General features: G+C 41.1%; 1 protein-coding gene across 1 annotated transcript in view; it reads left to right on the top strand.

The window, feature by feature from the left end:
* The window catches only part of LOC134351590 (solute carrier family 13 member 4-like), an 89111-nt gene that overhangs the window by 16669 nt on the left and 48737 nt on the right, over window positions 1–23705 (top strand). Inside the window, exon 2 of the mRNA XM_063057951.1 lies at window positions 1411–1542. Within this exon, the coding sequence (XP_062914021.1) occupies window positions 1411–1542 (132 nt within the window). The remainder of the gene's footprint in view (window positions 1–1410; window positions 1543–23705) is intronic.

Genomic DNA, 23705 nt, shown 5'->3' with positions numbered 1-23705 from the left:
CACTTGATTTTTTTTGCCTTAATACTGTATTTTTTTTTATTGCATTATTCAGGAACTTTGTGGAGTTTTTGTTTTTTTTTAAAAAATACTTGGATTGTTGTTTCTTTCTGAGCCTTGTGGCGCATCAGGCGGTAGCCTTGCTGTTTCTTTAGCATTTTTGTCTGTGTTTTTTTTTACAAGTTGCTAACTCGACACTCAACCCAGCAAAGATGGAAAGCATGCAAGGAGCTGGCCGGATTCGAACCCGGGACCACTCTCCTCAAAGTCCAGTGCGCCAGCTGGCTTTATAACTTGGATGGCCAGGCCATAGTGTCCACCTGCTGTGATTGGATATTGAATTGCCCAGTTAAATGTGTGGTTGATAAGGGGGTGTGCACTGCCTGGGCATTGTCTGCACTGCAGTTGCTATGGATATTAGGTTGGATTACCCAGGCACTGTAGTCTGATGACGAGGTTACATTGTGGTCGCAGTGATCACTCTCTGTGGTTGAAATTGGATCGCCCACACTCAATGGTCAATTGTGAATAAATTGGTTCAATGTTGTGGACTCATGGCATGTACCTGTTGTGATTAAATGAAGGGTTGTCTGCGGCTTCAGTGGGAACTTGCTGGACTGCATGAGACTGTGTGCAGTTTCTGCGGTGCTGTGCCAGATTGTTGAGGCAGAGTACAAGTGTTGGAGTGGAGTACAGCTACTGATTATGCACTGCATCGCCCAGACACTTTGTGCCATTGCTCTTGCTAAACTTGGGGTTGCTATGGTTATTAGCTGGACTCCCTAGACAAGAGTCTTTAGTGACTGTTTGATTGCTCCAGAAAGTGTGCAACTGTTTTGGTTGAATGTTAGATTGCTGACACAGAAATTAGTTACATTTTGGAGTAATTGGGATGAGTGCGCATGGTGTGATTATGTGCAAGATTCTCGGGGCCCAGTCTGCACTTTTTCCATTTGTATATTTCATTCCCTGGGCACCATGTTGTTTCTGTGGTTTGGATTGGCTTGTCATTGTGCTGCTGCTTCTGCTGTAGTTAAATGTATGTCAAACAGTCATCACACATCAAAGTTGCTGGTGAACGCAGCAGGCCAGGCAGCATCTCTAGGAAGAGGTACAGTCGACGTTTCAGGCCGAGACCCTTCGTCTGGACTAACCTGGTTAACCTGGTTAGTCTTGACGAAAGGTCTCAGCCCGAAACGTTGATTGTACCTCTTCCTGGAGATGCTGCCTAGCCTGCTGCGTTCACCACCAATTTTGATGTATGTTGCTTGTATTTCCAGCATCAGCAGAATTCCTCATGTCTGCTTTGAAAATGCTCAAGTTTTCACACTGCACCAGTCACAAATATTCCAGCTGATATGATACTCACTGTCTCTGATTCAACTAAGTAAATGTTCTCTTTTTGTTTTCCAGCCAGAAGCTCAGTGTGCGTATGTCCTTATAGTCACCGCTGTGTATTGGGTGTCTGAGGTGGTCCCGCTTGGAGCAGCAGCAATGGTTCCTGCTTTCCTCTTTCCATTGTTTGGGGTATTAAAGGCCAGTGAAGTAAGAAAATATTCATACCATGTTTTATGCATTAATGTGTGTGCCTGTTTATGCTGTTGTAGAAAGAATTACTCATGGAAGGGGAAAAAAAGTGTCTTGCGGAACGATTTTTCTAACAATCATCCCAGAATAGCATCTGAGTTCTGTATTGTGCTTCCGACAATTACCATAAATAATGAGTTGCCCAACTTCAAAAAAAAACTATGCAGGACTATTTAAAGTCCTAAACTGTGGTAATGGATGGAACAAAAGAGACAACTATATGTGATAAGAGAAGTGATCACTTTACATTTGTTGTGGAATCAGAAACGTCATTGACTGAGAACCCAATGAACAAGATGCATGCAAAATTTTATGTGGTAGATTATACTTTCTAACAATGAAAACAAGGCCAGTCAGGGAATAATGCAGCATCGTGATGTGCACCAGACAGAATTATGTTGTTATTCTGTGAACTTTGACAGAGCAACATTTTCATTTGTATAACAAGGGGTGAAACGTGTCAAAGGACATTATGGCAGGATATAACAAAGTTTTTCAGCTAGAACATTTCAAAAATTGTTAAAATCAACAATGATGCTGCATTAGAAATGGCCACAGTGAATGGAATGAGATACAGTTATTATCTAATTATGTTAATAGAAGTGTATTTTTTGGGGATGCAGTTGAGGTTAACTAACAAATGGTGTCTCTGCTATAAGCTTATATAAATTGTATGTTGCAATGATAAGCACAAAGTATTTAAGAAAATATTACTCTAGGAGACTTAGAATACTTTCATAGTGGGTACTGGTACAAACCTACAGTAAGGCATAAGAAATGGGCAAGAAATGTAAAGGTTGCTGAGAGTTGTCCAGTAACAATGGTGCAAAAGTGATCGATCATTCCCTAAAATTCTCCCTTCTTGTTGAAGGTAAGGCACAGTTACTGTATATTATTGTTCAGCTTACATTTTGCATGTTACAGAACATATTTTTGAATAGACATTGTATTAGTGATCTTGAAGAAGAATGATCATAGGTGATTATGACTCAGTGCACCCTGAATAACAAAGTTAATAACTCCTTTCCAAGCAGTCAGCAGTTAAAATCATTACTTTCAGAAGGGAAATGACACATGATCTTTTAAATGCTGATTTTTATGAATGGCGATGCTGGTAGGAATGGATATTTCCACAAAGGTAAGATTTCAGCAAGTGGCAACGGTGGATGGAATTAATAATATTCTAGAGCGATGAGACCCCCAGAAGAAACTGATGTGGGCTCAGCTGAAGTTCAGGTTAGGGATTGGGTACAGGTTTATAGAGTTACAGACTGATCAAATTATTATTCCTGATACTGGAAGGTGCAGGACAAAAGCCCAAGCTATATAGTGGATTCTGGTTAATTAGGCTATCGGTTAATCGGGGGCAGCCATTTATTTGGGATACTACACCACTTAACTGGGGCAGGAGCATGTTGCTGAACAGTTTCTAACTATCACCAGTCACGTGTACTTGTGTGGCTGTTAGGCGATACACCATGCTTAGAGTGAATAGTTATTAAATGATCAGTTGCATTTGTCTGTGTTCAAAAAGCAGTGATTTTTGTCACTGATGCTTGGCGACAAATAAGCAGTAAAACAATTCTGAATTGTTTTGCTTGCTGTGGTTCTACGCATTCAGGCTTGGAGATGCCAGAAACAGCCAGGCATGAAAATGCAACAATTTCACTACGACAAGTTACAAATTACGAAGAATTTGAAGGTATTGACAATGTTACAATGAAATTGAAGATCTGGAGAACACAATCATTTAAAGCATTGTATGAAGGTAGTCCCTTATCTGCACTAGGTGCCTATGCTGATTTTGTTTATTTACAGTCAATCAAAAGAACATGACGCAGATGAATTCCTCCATCGATAAGTACTAGGAACTAATATCCAGTCTCATAGTACTGTAGTAGTGTTCTAATTTGCTCTGTGTTTCACTTAAGTACATAATTTATTACTCAGTTAAATGCTAGTTTGTTATTTTTGTACCTTTTAAACATTTTGCATGAAACTTTGGCTAATTGAGGCAGCTGCTTATTACTTACCTAAATGTACTGGTCCTGACGTGCCCTCATTAATAAGAATTCACTGTACTTGTTGTTGGGGAGCATTAAAAATTTAGTAGACTCTCTTTTGGAGATGGAATGTATTATGAGGGGAAGCAGAAGACTGAACTAACCAAAATCTCTCCCACTGCAAAAACAAATAACTTCACATTTTGAAGACAGCATCAAATAGGTTGTGTTCCCTATCGTGCATTCACCTCATATTGAACACCAAAGATAATATTTTGTTCACTTAGAGCTTCCAATTCCACAACAAGAGTGCTTTCTGGGAAGTATAGCTTTGCACAATACAGTCTTACATCTTCCTTACTCAGAAATTCTAGTGCACCCTAATGCACAAGAGTAAATCATGGGAAGACAACGGACAAATGCCTAGAGGATTGCAAAATAACCTGGAAATGGTCATTATCAAGTTGCAGTCCAGACAAAATTATTTTTTTAAATGAACATTGAAAACTTTTTATTGTGCAATTACATTCTGAAGCCACAATTGTCTACTCCCTGCACTGCCATGATAGTGTGCGACTGATGGGATGTAGAATCTGATCTCTTTTTTTGTTTCTTTGTATTCATTTATAGAAATGTGTGAGGTGACTTGGGTCTCCGTAAGTTGGGACCTCAAGTGTCTCAGCTTCCAACTTAACCAGTTTCAGAACACTAGGTCTGTCAACAGTTTGCTCAGTAGCTTCTGCTTTGTCACCTGAAAGCAGCTTTGTCATCCCGAAAGCTGCATCACTCATGCCTACATCAGTTATGCTTTTGACACTGACCACAATTTCAACATTACCCTGGATTTGTGTGACAGAGTAACCAACACCAAAAGAGGGCTGATTTAACTCCCAGCCAACTGCAGTCCATTTGTCGTTGGTAAATCTGAGCTGGGAGAATGTGAATCTCTTGAACAAAAGAAGTAGTCAAAGTAAATTTATTATCAAACTTGTGTCATCACATACAACCCTGAGATTCATTTCTTGTGGGCATACTAAATAAATTTATAGAATAATAGCCATAACAGAATTAATGAAAGACCACCTAACTTGGGTGTTCAGATAGAGTGCAGAAACAAAAATAGATCATAATAATAAATAAACAATACACATTTTATTCTTTTCAAAGCTTGTGCCCCATCTGATGCTTGTTCGACAAGGTTTGCATCCCCTTCAGATAAAGGGGTCTATTTTTACCTGCACCTGCCATCGACTGTAACTGTATCAGCTTTTACACTTTCTTCAAGCCCACCGACCAAGTCTCCTGGGATTAATGTGCCATTTAGATTTGTGTCTCTGGACTTTTGTTTCCTGACTGTTCCTATGGTCACTCTTGAGCAAGTGAAGAGGAACATTTGAATTCATGACATGGAATTCTACTTCTGTCTATGGCACAATGCCTAGTCTGGACTAATCTTATTTATATCCTTTTTTTTTACCTTCTTTGCTTTACAAAATTTTCATACTTCATGCATATCATTCTGACGATGTCTCCTGCCTTGGTGTTTTCTACCCTGGTATCAACTACAATAGTGAACCTGTAAAGTGTTTTTTTGATATCTTGTGGAACTATAAGCATTTCTGTCAGCTGGGTTACTTGCAATAACACTGTAGGATACCTCCAGGCAACATCCAAGATAGTCCAACATCTATGAGGGTGGAAGGAACAGTATGATTGAAGTGTGGCAGATAATGCTCAGAATATCTGGATCTCAATCTACTACAACAGTCCAGATGTTGAAAACTCCTGCTCTTTTCGCAAGTAGCATTACATGTGGATGATCACTGTCACTTTTCTTATAATAAGAAATACTCATTTATAGAGCATTTTTCATACAAATGATTTAGTTCAAAGTGCTCTGCAAAGGGATAAACAGCTGACCTGAAAAAAAAGGACAAAAATATGTGAGTTAAAGGCAAGGTTAAATAGGTTTTGAGCTGGTGTTAAAAGGCGTCAGCTGAGTTTGCACCCCTTGTACTTTTGGGTATTGAGTTCCTCAGTTTAGGAGCTGAGTTTAAAAAAAATGCTGATATCTTTTGAGGGAGCTTGTAAACAATTTAAGGGACCAGCAGAAGAAACCCTGAGGTTCAAGCAGGATTTTAAAAAAGAGAACAATTCTGTTATGTACTCCCATCCCACCATTTGGTACTTTTAAAAACAGGTATGAAAACTTTTAAAATCAATTCAAAAAGATAAAGGAAGCCAATTCTGAGTAGCTGGGACAGGAGTGATATGCTCCTTTATCCTGGATTTGGTTAGAAGTCTAGCACCTGTGTTCTGAATAGGTTAAAGCTTAAACACAATAATCTGCAGATGCTGGGATCAAAGCAACACTCACAATACACTGGAGGAACTCAGCAGGTCGGGCAGCATCAGTGGAAACGATGAGTCGATGCTTCGGGCCGGAACCCTTTGTCAGGACTGAAGAAAGGTGGGGGAGTGTTGGAAGAAGGCTCGTAGTTTCAGTTGAAAAACCAGTAATTTGAAAGACAAAGGGGTGGGGGAGGGGGCAGAGTGAAATAGAGATTGAGGAAGGGAGGGGGAGGAAATTACCGGAAATTGGAGAATTCAATGTTCATACCAAGGGGCTGGAGACTACCAAGACGGTATATGAGGTGTTGCTCCTCCAAGCTGAGTTTAGCCTCATCGTGGCAGTAGAGGAGGCCATGTATGGACATATCTGAATGGGAATGGGAAGCAGAGTTGAAGTGGGTGGCTACCGGGAGATCCTGTCTGTTGTGGCGGACGGAGTGGAGGTGCTCGATGAAGCGGTCCCCCAATAGGTTGAAACTTGTCAATAGATTGCTTTGGAAGGCTAGTAAAAGTACATTGCAGTAAGCAAGTATATTCAATATAATAGTGATACAATACTCAACAGTCTTTCCAATTTTAGTGATTCTGTTAAATTAAACAAAAATCAGCACCATGCAGTATTGCACCCAGTAGCTGCTAGACCTGTACACTATGCAAATGTTGCTGACTCCAGAAACAGACAGTGTTATGCAATGGTACTCAGCTGTGTGGGTGGGCATACTATTTTAGTTTTACTTCAACATTCATTCCTCATCATAATCGGGACTAATCTGAATCCGTTAGTTACTACTTCCAAAGAACCCTGTTGTTCTATAATGAATTAAATACTCACTTCTCGCTCCAACCAATTTAAATTGGTTCATTCATTTCTGATATTTATGTTGCAACTTGCAAGGACAAAGAAATAATTAGTTTTTTTTGTACAATAAGCAGCTTGTGGATTTAGAGTGGTAGGAGCATGCGTCGAAATTGTTGTGAATTTTGTCTGAGCAGGAGTGAGATACAGATTGTGACATATGGAAAATCCATTTCACTGAGAACAACATTAAATTAGCTGCTTTTTAGAGTCCGCCACATTCAGTAGTCTTCTGCAACCTGTACCACCTTTCTCTTGCAAAAATTATTATTGTAAAGAAAATAATTTCCTTTTTTGTTTAAATCAAGGTACGATGATCCCAGAGATGAGGCTGAGTTACCATAAGACATAGAAGCAGAATTGGGCCATTTGGCCCATCAAGTCTGCTCTGGTATCTCATCATGGCTGATCCATTCCTCTTCTCGGCCTCAATCTCTTGCCTTCTCCCCATATCCTTTTATGCCCTGCCCAATCGAGAATATATCAACATTAAATCTGCTCTGCTATTTCATCATGGCTGATCCAATTTTCCTCTCAGCCCCAGTCTCCTGCCTTCACCCTATATTCCTTCATGCTCTGACAAATCAAGAATCTATTAACCTCTGCCTTAAATGTACATAAAGACTTGGCTTCCTCAGTTGCCTGTGGTGAAGAATTCCACAGATTCACCACACTCTGGCTAAGGAAATTCCTCCTCATCTCCATCCTAAAAGGACACCCCTCTATTCTGAGGCTGTGTTCTCTGGTCTTAGACTCTCCCACTATATGGAACATTCTCTCCACAATCACTCTATCCAGGTCTTTCACCATTCAATTGGTTTCAATGCGGTCACCCTTCATTTTTCTGAATTCCAGTGAATACAGGCCTAGAACCATGAAACACTCTTCATATGACAAGCTGTTCAAACCTGGAATCATTTTTGGGAACCTCTTTTGAACCCTCTCCAGTTTCAGCACATCCTTTCTAAGATGAGGGGCCCAAGACTGCTCACAATACTCCAAGTGAGGCCTGACCAGTGCTTTATAAAGTCTCAACATTGCATCCTTGCTTTTATATTTTAGTCCTCCTGAAATGAATGCTAACATCACATTCGTCTTCCTTACCACAGACTCTACCTGCAAACTAAACTTTAAGAAATCCTGCACAAGGTCTCCTAAGTCCCTCTGCATTTTAGATTTTTGTATTTTTCACTGAATTTAGAGAATACTCAGCTCTTTCATTTCGTCTACCAAAGTGCATGACCATACACTTCCTGACACTGTATTTCATCTACAACATTTTTGCCCATTCTCATCTGTCCAAGTCCTTCTGTATCATCTTCACTTCCTCAACTACCTGCCCCTGTACCTATCTTCGTATCCTCTCCAAACTTTGTAACCAAGCCATCAGTTCCATCATCCAAATCATTGACAATAATGTAAAAAGAATCGGTCCCAACACAGACCCATGTGGAACCCTACTAGGCACTGGCAGCCAGACAGAATAGGCTCCCCTTATTCCCACTCTTTGCCTCCTGCCAGAATCTTGATCCATGCTAGAATCTTTCCTGTAATACCACGGGCTTGTAGCTTATTAAGCAGCCTCATGTGTGGCTCCTTATCAAAGACCTTCTGAAAATCCAAGTACACAACATCAACAGATTCTCTTTTGTCTTTCCTGCTTGTTATTTCTTCAAAGGATTCCAACAGATTTGTCAGGCAAGATTTTCCCTTGAGGAAACTATGATGACTATGGCCAACAGTATTTTATTATGTGCTTCCAAGTACCCCAGAACCACATCCTTAAAAATAGACTCCACCATCTTCCCAACTACTGAGGTCAAACTAACCAGCCTATAAAATTTCTTTTCTTCTGCCTTCTCCCTACTTGAGGAGTGGAGCGCCATTTGCAATCTTCCAGTCTTCTAGAACCATTGCAGAATCTAGTGATTCTTGAAAGGTTATTACTAATGCCTCCACACTTGCCCCCACATTCTCTTCAGCTACCTCTTTAAGAACACTGGGGTGAAAGGTCCAGGCCTTTCAGTTTTCCAAGAACCTTCTCCACAGTAATGGTAACCTCACACACATCATGATCCCTGACACATGGGCTTTCACCATACTGCTGGTGTCTTCCAGAAGGAAGACTGATGCAAAATACTTATTCAGTCCTTCTGCCATTTCCTTGCCTCTAATTACTACCTCTGCAGCATAGTTTTCCAGCGGTCTGATATCCTGTCTTGTATCTCTTTTACACTTTATGTATCTGAAGAAACTTTCAGTATCCTCTTTAATATTATTGGCTAGCTTACTTTTGTTTTCCCTCTTTACCTTCTTAAAGACTTTTTCAATTGCCTTCTGTTGGTATTTGAAAGTTTCCCAATCCTCCAACTTCCCACTAATTTTTGCTCTATTATATGCCCTTGCTTTGACTTCTCTTGTTGGCCACAGTTGTGTTATCTTGCCTTTTTAAAATACTACTTCCACTTTGGGATGTATATATCCTGTGCCTTCCAAATTGCTTCCAGAACTAGGCACTACTGCTTTGCCTGTGTTATTTTTCCAATTTCGGCTAACTTCTCTCTCATGCCCTTGCAATTTCACTGTAATACTGGTGTATCTGACTTTAGCTTCTCCTTCTCAAATTTCGGTGTGAATTCAATCATATTATGATCACTTTCCCCAAAGGGCTCTTTAACCTTAAGCTCTCTAATCAATTCTGGTTCATTGTACATCACCCAGTCGAGAATAGCTGATCCCCTCATGGGCTCAATCATGAGCTGCTCTTAAATGCTATCTCATGGACATTCTAGAAATTTCCCCTCTTGGGATCCAGCACCAATTTAGATATTCCCAATCTACCTGCATATTGAAATCTCCCATGGCTATTGAAACATTGCCCTTTTGGCATTTATTTTATATCTATATGTAATTTGTAGACCACATCCTTACTGCTATCTGTGGGTCTGTATCTAATACCCATCAGGGTCTTTTTACCCTTGCAATTCCTTAGCTGTATCTTAGCTGTAATTCAACATCTTCCGACCCTATGTCACCTCTTTCTCATGATTTGATTTCATTTTTTACCATCCGAACAACGTCACCTCTGCTTTCCTGCCTGTTCTTACAATACAATGTGTATCCTTGGACATTAAGCTCCCAGCTACAATCTTTCAGCCATGATTCATTGATGCCTACAATATCATACATGCCAATCTGTAACTGTGCTACAAGTTCATTTGCCTTATTTTGTATGCTGTGCACATTCAAACATAACACCTTCAATCCTGTATTCACCATTTCTGATTTTTGTCCTGCTTTTACATGGCAACTCATCCTGTTGACGGCAATTTTGCCCTATCATTGGCCTCTCCTTACTAGGAGTCTCACTACACGTGGCCTCGGTTTATAAACTAACTACCTCAGTACTATCACTCCTGTTCCCATCCCCATGCCAAATTAGTTTAAACCCACCCGAACAACTCTAGCCAACTTGCCCACAAGGATAGTGAACCCCCTCGGGTTCAGGTATAGCCCATACGTTTTGTACAGGTCATACCTTCCCCAGAAGAGATGCCAATGATCCATAAATCTGAACCCCTGCCCCCTGCACCGGTACCTCAGCCACACATTCACCTGCCAAATCATCTTATTCTTGCCCTCACTGGTCCGTGGCACAGGCAGCAATCCAGAGATTACTACCCTGAAGGTCCTGTTTCTCAGCTTTCTACCTAGCTCCCCAAAGTCTCTCTTCAGAACCTCCTTACCTTGTCTGCCCATGTCATTGGTGCCAGTATGGACCAAGACTTCCGGCTGCTGTTTTGTAAGGAGTGCCTGTTTTCATTGTGTAATGCTCTGAGTATTTTGAAGAGCTAACTTAAAATGTTTCGAATTCATTGTCTCTGTTCAGATAACTTGTGTAATGGCAATAACGATCCACTGTATTTTGCACAATATGTAGGGTCCCCATTGGGTTGCATGGCTCTGCAGAGACTCATTTTAGTCTAGTGTACAGTGTAGTTGTTATGGCTGGTGGACTTTGAGTGAGGACAATGATGTAAGATTATATTTAAACAATTAAATCAAGGACTTGACTTCTGAAGACAGGTGATGTGTTGCAGCTGATTAATGTGGAAGCTGATGCTAAGTTTTGTGATTCAGAGCAACTGTAACTGCTCTGGTGTATATGTAACTACTGATATGTATATGATGAACTCAGACATCCCACCTCTCCCAGAAGGTCCGGGAGTCTCCCGCATATTAATAGTGGCTCCCTGATGCCCGCAAATTATATACAATATCACGGGAATCAATTTTTTTGAGGGCGAGAGAGAGAAAGCAAGAGAAAACACGAGAGTGACCACGAGAGAGAGCAAGAGCAAGCGAGAGCGAGAGAGAAAACAAGTGAGAGTGCGTGAGCGAGAGCAAGCGAGAGCGACCACGAGACAGAGAGAGAGCGCGAGCACGTGCACGCCATGGCAGAGTGTTCCAAAAGAAGAAAATATAAAACGTACGTCACTCCAGACTACACTAAAGTGTACCCCTGCCTAATAGGGGTCAAAAGTAATGACAGTGTTGCTCGCTGCACTGTTTGCAACAGTGACTTTTCTATTGCCCATGGTGGGTTAAGACTGTAAAAGACATGTTGAGGTGAGTTTAACAGATGTCATTCATTCATTAGCATAGCTAACATTATTTAAACTAGCTGGCTAGCTGCTAAGGAGCTACTCTATTGCAAACATCCCACCTCTCCCGGAAGTTCCGGGAGTCTCTCGCAAATTGACGGTGCTACCTCCCTGAAATGAGTCTTTGCAGGGTGGGATGTCTGTGAACTGTCTTCTGATGTTCAGATTCTGCAGTCGAGAATATTGCTAATACTTAAGTTTGTGAAAACTATGAACCAATTATTTGTTTTACTTTAAGGCACATAACCAAATAGCATGATTAACTAACTAGGTTGAATATAGTATTAGATCAAGGGTAAAGACTCCTGCCAAAATGATCAGCTCTCTTGTGGTTTGGAAACATTTCAAAATTCATCAGAGGAGGAACTGATAAAAGATAGTCAAGTAGAATATGAGTAATTCTGAAAGAAACACAAAACATGTACTGTAAAGGGCTGTGGCTGTGCCTATAAAAACATAAAAAGAAAATGATTAGCATATGTTGCTAAGGGCTCTTACAGACCAAGAGGAGAAATTGCAATTTGGAATGGGAAATTAGCAAAGAAATTCCAGTATTTTGTGTCTGTTTTTGCAGACCAGTCACAGAAAATCTCTTGGAGTATTAGAGATTAATAGGTCTGGAGCTGAGAAAGATTGGCATTAGAATAGACAAAGGAGACACTTAAGGACTGGAAGGTGGTAAATCCCCAGGACCAGAAGAACTATGTTGTAAGGTTTTGAAGAGGTGAAATTGGAGGAGCCAATTCGGGGCAAATAGAATGAGGAGATCACTCGCCTTGTTAGAAAAATCAAAATGTTGAGAGACCGAGAAACATTAATGTTCAGAGGGACCTTGTACATAAATCAGAAATAGCTGATGTTCAGGCACAGTAAGGAGTTCAAATGGCAAATTGTAGTGTATTTAGTATTTCAGTAATATATTTGATTAAGCATTTGTTTGCGTAATCCATTGTGTTCTGTGTAAGAGGCACTGTAGGTGAATGATATACCTCATTATACACTACAATATATGTGAGCGCATCACTGAAGGAAAAACTAATCAGTTGAGTATTCCAGGCTCCTGTGTTTGTTTTTCAATTAATTTTTCAGTTGCGAAACATAACAATGATGACGAGGAAGTTTTAAAATGAACCTGAGCCAAACATCAGCAGTGTTACTGCTATTGCAGACGAAACTTACAGAAAATGTAACATGGTAGGACACATAGCAAGAGCATCTTGGGCAGACAAAAATATAAGGTCTGCACAGGGGAGAGAAAAAGATGAAAAAACAAAATTCAGGTTGTAGTCTCAAAACAGAATTAATCTGCATGCTCTTGATAAATTTGATAATGATGCGTATGACAGAACTTCAGATTTATAATGTGAAAACTAACAATACGCAAGCAATATGACGTACACCAGAAGTGAACAGCAAGTTAATTAAAATGGAACTGGACACCAGTTCGGCTGTTTCAGTCATTCCACAAAATGAGCTTGAATGACATTTCAAAGATACTGAACTAAAGCCTGCAGATATCCAACTAAGAGCTTATACTGGAGAAAAGATAACTCCTGTGGGAATGACATTCATAACAGTGAACTCCAACAAGCCACATTGATCTTCTATGTGGTAAAAACAGGAGTGTTAACATTGTGGGGTTGTAATTTGCTGGGACAATTGAAGATCCATCCACTATTTGCAGGCCACATCCCTTGCAACAGAGTCAACTAAAAGTGAATTAAGAAAGGTATTGGATGATGCTACAGATGCGTTCAAGGATTACACTGGAAAACTCAAGCATATCAAGGGTAAAATAATGTTAAATGAAAATACCGCTCCCAAATTTTATAACACCCATTTGGTTCCTTATACCAACCATGATGAAGTAGCCAGTGAGCCAGATTGGATGGAGGCTGAAGGAATTCTTTCCAAGGTTGAGTGGAGCCCCTAGCAATGCCAGTAGTCCTAGTAGCCAAGAAGAATGGGTCTGTCAGGATATGTGGTGATTTTAAGGTCACCATCAACCCAGAACTGAAATTAGATCAATACCCTCTGCCCAGGATAGAGGATATCTTGCAAACCCTTCTGGAAGTAAACATTTCAGCAAAGTAGATTAGCTCAGGCCTACACATAGAGGTGGAAGAAGAGTCCAAAGTGTTTCTCACCCTAAGCATGCACAAAGGGTTTTATTATGATAATAGGTTTATTTTTGGAGTAGCACCTACACTGGCACTCTGCTTGAAAGCTCTGGACTAGGGGCTGCAAGACTTCCCAGGCACTCAGTGTTACCTGGATGACAAGATTGTTACTGGTAAGAATGACAAGGACCATCTCCAAAGTCTCAAGACATTACTAAAAAGATTAGAAGATTATGGGCTCTGAGCACAAAACAACGTTGTGAATTCCTTAAACCAAGCATCAATTACAAGTATCAATTGGTGTACAAGGATTACACAAGCGTGCAGAGAAAATTCAAGTGGCGGTGGATGTCCCAAGGCCAAAGGACTTGTCGCAGCTGTTCCTTTTTGGAATTTGTCAATTACTATAACAGTTGCCAAATGTTGCTTATGTGCGCCACCCTTTGAACTCATTACTACAGATCAAGAAGAAATGGCAATGGACAAAGCAGTGTGAGGTGGCTTTCCAAAAGATGGGAAATGGTGACATCAGACCCTGTACTCAGACATTATAATCCACTATGTCCAGTGAAGCTTGCCTGTAATGCAGTCATGGGTCTAGGTCTAGGTACAGTCATGCTACATGTTATGAGTGATGGATGTGAATGCCCCATAGCTTTTTGCATCACATTCCTTTCCTGCTGCAGAGTGAAAATATGCACAGATTGACAGGGAAGCCTTGAGTCTGGTTTGGGGTGTGGCACTTATTAACCATGCATGTATGGGATAGAGTTTACCCTCATCACTGGTAATCAACCACCGGTGTCCATTTTCAATCCCTAGAAGGGTATTCCACTAACAGTACTGCATCAATGCAAAAATGTGCCCTGTACCTTGGAGGACACAATTGCAAGACCAAATTCAAGAGGACGACTGATGCAGTGTCCTGTTTACCCTTAGAAAAGGAAATACTTGAAAAATTTACAAAAGAGGACATTTACTCTTGATGTATTCTCTCTAATGCAAATTAGCAGTCTCCCTATATGGTAGAGATGATCTAAAGGGAAAGCACATTCTCTCAGGTCACATGGCTACTCAAATTGGCTGGAATTTGCAGCACAAATTCCAATTGCTTTTTTTTTTAACCAGTGCTGGGATGAACGCCCTTGACAGGGGTTGCTTTATGTAGGAATTGAGAATTGTAACATCCAAGCTGACAGCTGAAGTGTTAGAGTACATGCTGATCATCTAGGCATGGTGAAAATGAGAGTGTTGGCTTGAAGCTTTGTCTGCTGGCCTGGGACAGATCAGCAGATCAACCGGTCTGCCATGAACTGTTCAGGATGTCAACACATTCAGAAGGTGTCAAGAGCGGTGCCTATCCATCTCTGGGAATAGACTGCATTGCTCTGGCAGATGATACATGTACATTTTATGGGCTCAAATTTCTTGGTGGTAGTGGATGCAGCTACAAAGTGGTCAGAAGTCTTCATAATCGCATTAGCTATAGCCTCGCACATTGTTGATATGTTAAGTAGCCTCTTCTCAAGGACGGGTATTCCAGAACACTTAGTGAGTGACAATGGACCACAATTCGTTTTGCAAGAATTTCAGTCATTCCTGAAAATAAATGGAATAAGACCTATTACATCTAAAGATGGTATTACGAGCAATATCAGTAGAACACTCTACACTATCGCTGAATCAGAAGCTCACCAAGTTCCTCCTTTCATATCACAATGCAGCACATTCCACGACCAACTCACCAGATATGCAGTTCCTAGGTAGTCCTTTGTACTCACGCTTAGATCTCCTCAAAACCTATCTCAGAAGGAGTATGCAGCACAAACAGCTGAGACAAGTTGAGGACTCCTCAAACAAGGAAGTTCGATGTTTCACTCCCGGGCAAGTAGTCCTGGTGCGGAGCTACAGAGGTGATCAAAAGTGGGTACTTGGAAAGATTAAGAACAGAACTGGACCACTGTCCTATACAATGAAGATTGTGTCATCTCCGGGTGACATCAGACACGTCGATCAGTTCAGGAGAGCAGAGTTGGTTGTTAGAGAAGAAAGGTGTCCAGGGTTGTCAGAACTACTTCCTGCAGTCCCAAAATCAACTCCTACATCTATCATGGAGGAGGCCCCGGAGCCTGAGATTGTTTCACAGCCACAAGTCTCACCTGGGATGTTATCCCACAAGAGCAAGAAATCCTCCACCACAATTAAATCTTTAGCCCTGAATTGGACAATTTAAATTTTACAGTGCTCTGGATGTCTATATAGTAGTTATATTATATAGTATACTGTCTTGGAGCGTGGCCAAATGGTTAAGGCGTTCGTCTAGTGATCTGAAGGTCGCTAGTTTGAGCCTTGGCTGAGGCAATGTGTTGTGTCCTTGAGCAAGGCACTTAACCACACATTGCTCTGCGACAACACCGGTGCCAAGCTGTACGGTTCCTAATGCCCTTCCCTTGGACAACATTGGTGGCGTGGAGAGGGGAGACTTGTACCATGGGCAACTGCCGGTCTTCCATACAACCTTGCCCAGGCCTACGCCCTGGAAACCTTCCAAGGCACAAATACATGGTCTCACGAGACTAATAGATGCCTATATACAGTATACTTGGTGTGTGTTGAGATGTATTCTATATTCTCCTGGAGTTTATAGCTGAGCAGAGAATGTAGTGTATTTGCTATTTCAGTAATATTGTAAATATATTGTTTGATTAAGCATTCTTTGTTTATGTAATTCAGTGTTATGTAAGAAGTACATAAATGGCATACGTCATTATGTCACAATGTCATATGTGAGTGACTCATTAAAAGAAGAATTAAGTACATAAGTATCCCTGGCTCATGTTTTTCTCTCAGTTAATTTCTGGAGTTTCAAAACATAACACAAATGTTATTTAGGGCTTTGTTATAAGTGGATTTGAGCACAAGAGGAAACTGAGTAATTATACAAGTTCCTGATGATAAACTGTATACAGGCCAGGTCTTGCTCTACCTAAGGAAGGACATTGAATGGTATAGGAGTGGCAAAGAAACAAATGGTCTACTCCTGCATCTGTTTCTTGGTTACTCTAGAGGCCTGTGTCGCTAAAAAATGGCAAATGTGTTGGTTAAGTATAAAGAATAAATGAACGTTTGGATCTGATGTATCATAGAACTACACCAATTATACTTCTTGTGAAACAAAAAAGAGCCAAATGAACAATGTTAATGGATAATTTCACACAAGTCATTCTGTACAGTCCACTGCTTCTGCCCCTTTACCCAACTTCAATATTTACATATGATTCCTATACACTTAATTCCAATCTATTTCCACCCCAAAGCATTACACTTCCACAATGATCTAATGGTTCTGTTTAACTGATAGCCACTTCTCTCCTCCCGTCCTTACACCTTCCTCTTTCCCCTCTCTATTCAGTGCCCACTTGCTCTGCAGCATGCCCCTTTTCTGTTTGTATATTGTAACACCTCCTGGCATCCAGTGCCATTCAGTCAGATACTATGATGCTCCTTGTGCCCAGTCTAACCCAGCTTACGCCATGCAGTCTGCTCTTCTACACTGACTATCTTCCTCTCGTCTTGCATTCTAGTCTCTCATCTTCCACAAGTTCTTCACACCGCATTCCCCTCTGGTATCCATTTGCCACTGCCAATTCCTACTTGCCAATCCATTGGACAAGCCTTGCAGGACCCCGTCAGCTTGCACACTGCTCTGCCACAGGAAGAGCCTCATGTACTTGAGGGAGTCAGAGTTCTTATCTCCGATATATAAAGGCAACAACTACTGTCATCTATAGTGGTCAACTATAGCTGAGAATTACAAGCAAAGGAAGGGAGATGCCTGTTCAGTACATTTACTAAGCTCTGACGGGGCACATTGGGATTTTTATTGTGCTGAATTGTGACACTAAAGCTCTGAAATGTTGACTAATAGTATTTGTATGACCACTCTAAAGCTCCCCCGACCCTGGGGACATTCTCCCTTTGTCAGAGACGTTAGGATTTAGGAAGTGAGAAAATGAGACTTCAATAGCAGCTGAATGTACCTGTGCACTCTGATGTATAGGCCAGCCCTGCCTGGTAATCTGCCTTTTTCCTGCTCCGATTTTATAGCTTTTGAGTTTCTTTGACTTTTTCGTATTTGTTCCAATTTGCTGCCTGAAATGGGGAAGAGGCAATCAGCAGCATCAGCAGGAGGGCAAGATGATGACTTGACTGAGTAATTTCCAGTCTGTTTTCTTAAACTACCAGATTGGTATTTTGTTTCTTAGAATGTCAAATGCCTGGCAGCAAGAAGTATAATCTGCATTTTAATTTGCAGTTGAATTCATTGAAATGCTAGTTGGGGGTTTGCTGTTTTGTGTTTGATCACTGAGTAGTATACTTTCTTGCACAAAAACCAACAATCAGACCAGGCATCTCTCCACATATGTTACTTCAAAATTTTATCCTGGGCTGCAAGTACAAGTTGCCCGTGGCGCTGGGATTCTTTGCTGCTTGTGTTTGGTCTTTACAACAATACCTCGAGTTCAGAGAGTGATTACAGCTGCTGAATGTTCGGCCAATGAATATTTTGTTTCTGGGCCTTTGCTAAGAAATTCAGTGGTTCCTGGTACCGAAGGTATGGTGCTCTGCTGAATAGCAATACACTTTGTAGAGCAGTTCCTTTTATGTACTCTGTGGAGGTTAAGGACTGAGACATTTTCTGGAGGTGAGGGAAGGGTGTGGTTGGTTACTGGGGAAATGCCTCCGGGAACTTGGAGGTAAATTAAGGATTGGACTATGAAATAAATAGGCCAGGTCAAGGATTGGTTCAATGACTAGTGAAAATGACAACTACAAGGCATTGATGGGGAGTGGGGGAGCAGTAAGTGATGGGTGAGTTGCGATATCTGGATCAGAGAGTCCAAGTCAGGACTTGGTGGAGTGGACTGATGCAATGAGGCCTGCGTACTCGTGGCTGGGGGTTCCCTTGTCATTGAGGGATGGGTGGAGGAGGTCAAACTGGCCGGATCTGTGAGATACAAAGCAATACCTCTGTTGGGAATCTGAAATAAAAGAGAATGCAGGGGAAGCCCAATGGGTCGGGGAGCGGCCTTTATATATAACAGGGTGTAGTCCTGGGCATCCATGCACTGTCTGAAGCTGTGTACTTCGTGTAACAAGAAAGGGCACCTACTTCTCTGCAGCCACAAGCCTGCCTTTTCCAGGTTGCTCATTCCTCCAGATTACACAGGCATCCATTCCCTCAGGTGCCCCTGATCGGGAGAGTGTGCTAGTATGCAGCAGACGCTAAATAGTTCTGTGAAAGGTAGCAGGTTCAGACAAACCTCCAAAAGTGGTCAGCTATAGTAAACAAGCTCCAGATGACCAAAACCTCATGGACTGTTCCTCTAACACTGCCAGCTGACACACACATCTCATATCTAACTTGCCGAACTGCTGCCCTCTAGTCAAAAACAGCAAATATGTCCTCCATTCTAGGAATGACATAGGAAAGGACTGATTCAAAGGCAGAAGAGACTCTGCAGATGCTGGAAATCTTGAGAAACGCCCACAAAAAAATGCTGGAGGAACTCAGCTGGTCAGGCAGCATCTATGGAACATAGAAACATAGGAATCTACAGCACATTACAGCCTACAGTGTTGTGCTGACCATCTAACCTACTCTAGAAGCTGCCAAGAATTTCCCTACTGCATAGCCCTCTATTTTTCTAAGTTCCATGTACCCATCTGAGTCTCTTAAAAGTCCCTATTCTATCTACCTCTACCACCATCGTTGGCAGTGCATTCCACACACCCACCACTTTCTGTGTGAAAGAAAACGAGAGGAAATGAAGAGTTAACATTTCAGGCCTGATGAAACATGGGCTGTTTCCTTCCCTGCATAGATGCTGCCTGACCTGTTGAGCTCCTCCATCTTGTGTGTGTTGATTCACAGGTATTTTGTAACCTGCCTAGTCAGAGTACCTCATTCACATCAATAACTGTTAAAAGCTGTTGCTGGCAGAATGCGAGGAGACAATCTCTGACATAAGCCGAATGGTGTGGAGTATTTGGGGAGTACAACACTCGCAGAGCTGCCATTATTTGAAAGAAATGATTAATTAATATACCAGCTCTCCTGTCAGGTGGATGTAGAGGATCCCAGCAGCAGCAGAATTCCCAACATTCTGCCCAACATTTATTCCTTAATAGCATCACCAGGGGGTTAAAAAAAGATCCAGCATATGGCTTGTTATGTGCTAAGTGTTCTATTTTGAACTGAACAATAGGGTTCCACTTCAGAATTGCTTTGTTAGCTATAAAGTGCATTGGGTGACCTTGGGGTAGAGTAAGGTGCCAAGTGACTTGGGCATCTTTCTTTCACACATTTCTTTAGTATCTGTTACATATCTAATAACATGTATGTCAAGATCAAGAGGTTGTATGGTTGATATGATACTGTGGCTGAATTGTGACTACTTCACGCAGCAGAGCCTGGGGTTGGTTTCCTGGGCGAGCCACATTATATTTAAACCTGATGGTTATGTGAGGCTTAGCACCAGAACTGCCTCCCTGCACACGATGCATTAGACAGAACTGGGTGAATGTTTCTCCTACAATTCAACATCTTGCCAGCTCATCCAGCTGTGGAAGTGCAAAGGGAGCAATTACTGATACCTAGTTCTGGCAGTCTGTTAGCATGGGTGAAACTGTTCTTTACTCCTGCAACCTTGTGTTTATTTAAATTCTTGTGTTTAAGAATTAACGTATTCTGATATTTAGATTACATTATGAGGATATTTCTCTTTGATATTTATCAAGAGGGAAATGGACAACTGGCATTTTGTGACAGGGACCTTCCTCTGGAGCCTTCATCAGTCTCGATCTGAAATGTCAGCTCTCCATTTGTGTCCCCAGACAGTGCCAAATCCACTGATTTTCTCCAGCAGTCTGATTCTTTAGAACCCGATTCTAGTCCCTGCAATCTCTCTTGCCTCCATTGAATTACATGACTTTTGATGTCATTAGGTACATGAATGACACCCGGTGAATGTTGGACTCACTGACGTCAGCTGTGTGCAGAAGTTCCTGGGCTAATTTCTCAACAGTTGTGCTTTCACGCAGAAGTGATTGTTTTATCTTTACAACATTCAGCTCCATATCTGAAAAGACATTAATATATAAAAAATTATTTTCTGGAAAGAACAACTTTATCTCTTCTGTCTTTCTTGACATGGTATTTGGTAATTTTGAACTGCTATTGTCTAGTTTTGTGTTCTCTATCTAAATTAAATAAGCCGCCGGGATGTACAGTGGATGAAACTGTCGGTGTTTTACAGACTTGAATTATGCTGCCTTGTCTGAGCTTTGTAACTTAGAGATGACGTGGTTATATCATCCATAGAATTTTTCCTTGAAATCTTTCCTTCATTCCACATGCCCTTAGACAAATCAATGTCCGTCTATTTCCTGTTCTAAAAGGACAGGCTTTGCCAATTTAAATCCAAACCCAGCAATTGGTTGGTCACACAAAGGCCTGTGAACATGAAAATGTATACCCTGGAAGGCTGTAAATGGAATGTCTATTAAATGTTTCAAACTAAAGATGGGTAATTACAGAGGTGAAAAGCAAAATATTCAACCATGCAGAAAGTTTCAGGGAACTTTCTTTGATGAGATTGGGATCTAAGCCTAAAAATTACTTAATACTGTTCTGTGAAAACTGTCCTATTCAGATGAAACTCAACTTAAGTTGGAGAAGGGCCTCAGATAATTCAACCCTTGATTATTCTTTTTTCATTGGAATTTTCATCAGCTCTGCTGTGATTTTTTTTTCTTTTTATTTTGTAAAGCTCTCACAATGATATCAACAATTGTGCACCGCACAAAGTTCTTTCTCAGCATATTTTACACCTGACTGATTTGAAAACCAGCTCTCAGAACATTTATTTATTTCAGTCCCTCTGATAGGGTGCTATTTAAAGAGACAGGTTCTCAAACTACATTCTTACCCACACTGAGATCTGTGACCTCCTGCACATGTGGGCCTCGACAGGTTTGCTTGTGGACATCAAGGACATGGACGCTTTCAGCTTCCAAGACTCAGTATCGTTCCAGGTTCTGGCATATCTTACAGAGGCCATTTTCTACTGCATCAGAGAGGTCACCCCAAACTCACTGCTCTGAGAGCAGACCTTTTCTACTTTTCTCTCAGCTTGTTCCTCCACTGCAGGATTTTCTAAGGAGCAGGCATTTAATGAATTCACTCATAGTACTTGCTGCTGTAGAAAATTCCCCTACAACTTCGTACCAAGAGTGCCGGTCATTAATCCTAGAGGGTCACCACTTCCACAAGGGGCAGGTCTCTTATAGGCAGCATTCTCCATCAACCTATACATGTTCCGCTTAACTCTTAGGAGCACTTTGCCAGCTACTGCAGCCAATTTCACTAAAATTACTGCATCGTCCATTCAGTATTTCTCTATAACTGGAAGCATGCTGATTCAGCTATGGCTTATACCTTTAAGAGCTGCCTGCTGAGAACTACTTGGCTAATGCCAACTGCTGTGAAAAATCATAAGTTAATACAGTATTCAAGATGAAATTCACACAGCCCTGCCCTGTGCTGAACCCTGCAAATGAAAATCTCAATCTTCATAAGACCTCCACAGACAGTTTTAGAGTGATGTTCAATCGTGTTTTAATCCTAGTCAGTGCTCTTTTCAGTCCCAGTAAGCTGGTGAATAGTTTGTTTCCTTATTCCCATCAAAGAATTATGAAGAATTAAAAGTGCCTGCTACTTTTTTTACGTGCTTATCCTATATTTTTAACTATTTGGGAAGTTTTAATAAATTATCAGTAATCACATCTAACTTGTTTTTCAAGTTTGAAGCTGGGCTGATTTATTCTGTAGCCTTGCTCTCTGTTTTTAGGTGTACTTTTCCTAACGTAACTGGCGTACAAAACGCAGTTAACGAATAAGTCAAAATCTCTTTGATGCTGATTTTGTTTATACTAATCACTTAGTCGTGTAAGTGATTGGGAGAAAATGTCAGCTACTGCTGCGGGAGAATCTCTCCCCTTTGACCACTTAACACAGTGTGTGGGACTCCACTGTTAATATACTCAGGCAGAAATTCCAGTTCTGCTCTCATCTTTCTGTATCGTGCTCAAGTAAACTCCAATCCAATTGTCTGAATGGTAACTGAGCCTCAGAGCTTCAGTTCGTTTGAAGGCCTTGTACAGTGGCATGCAAGAGTTTGGGCACCCCTGGTCAAAATTTCTGTTACTGTGAATAGCTAAGCGAGTGAAAGATGAACTGATTTCCAAAAGGCATAAAGTTAAAGATGACACATTTCTTTAATATTTTAAGCAAGAAAACTTTTTTATTTCCATCTTTTATAGTTTCAAACTAACAAAAAGGGAAAAGGACCCGAAGCAAATATTTGGGCACCCTGCATGGTCAGTACTTAGTAACACCCCCTTTGGCAAGTATCATAGCTTGTAAACGCTTTTTGTAGCCAGCTAAGAGTCTTTCAATTCTTGTTTGGGGGATTTTCACCCATTCTTCCTTGCAAAAGGCTTCTAGTTCTGTGAGATTCTTGGGCCGTCTTGCATGCACTGTGTTTTTGAGGTGTATCCACAGATTTTCGATGATGTTCAGGTCAGTGGACTGTGAGGGCCATGGCAAAACCTTCAGCTTGCACCTTTTGAGGTAGTCCATTGTGGATTTTGAGGTGTATTTAGGATCATTATCCTGTTGTAGAAGCCATCCTGTTTTCATCTTCGGCTTTTTTACAGATGGTGTGATGTTTGCTTCCAGAATTTGCTAGTATTTAATTGAATTAATTCTTTCCTCTACCAGTAAATGTTCCCCGTGCCACTGGCTGCAACACAAGCCCAAAGCATGATCGATCCACCCCCATGCTTAACAGTTGGAGAGGTGTTCTTTTCATGAAATTCTGCACCCTTTTTTCTCCAAACATACCTTTGCTCATTGCGGCCAAAAAGTTCTATTTTAACTTTATCAGTCCACAGGACTTGTTTCCAAAATGCATCAGGCTTGTTTAAATGTACCTTTGAACTTTTTGAATAGAACTTTTTGGCCTCACGCTGTGATACTTGCCAAAGGGGGTGTTACTAAGTA

Source organism: Mobula hypostoma, chromosome 9 (genome assembly GCF_963921235.1).
Source record: "Mobula hypostoma chromosome 9, sMobHyp1.1, whole genome shotgun sequence".
Lineage (NCBI taxonomy): Eukaryota > Metazoa > Chordata > Chondrichthyes > Myliobatiformes > Myliobatidae > Mobula > Mobula hypostoma.
This window is presented reverse-complemented; position numbering and strand designations above follow the sequence as displayed.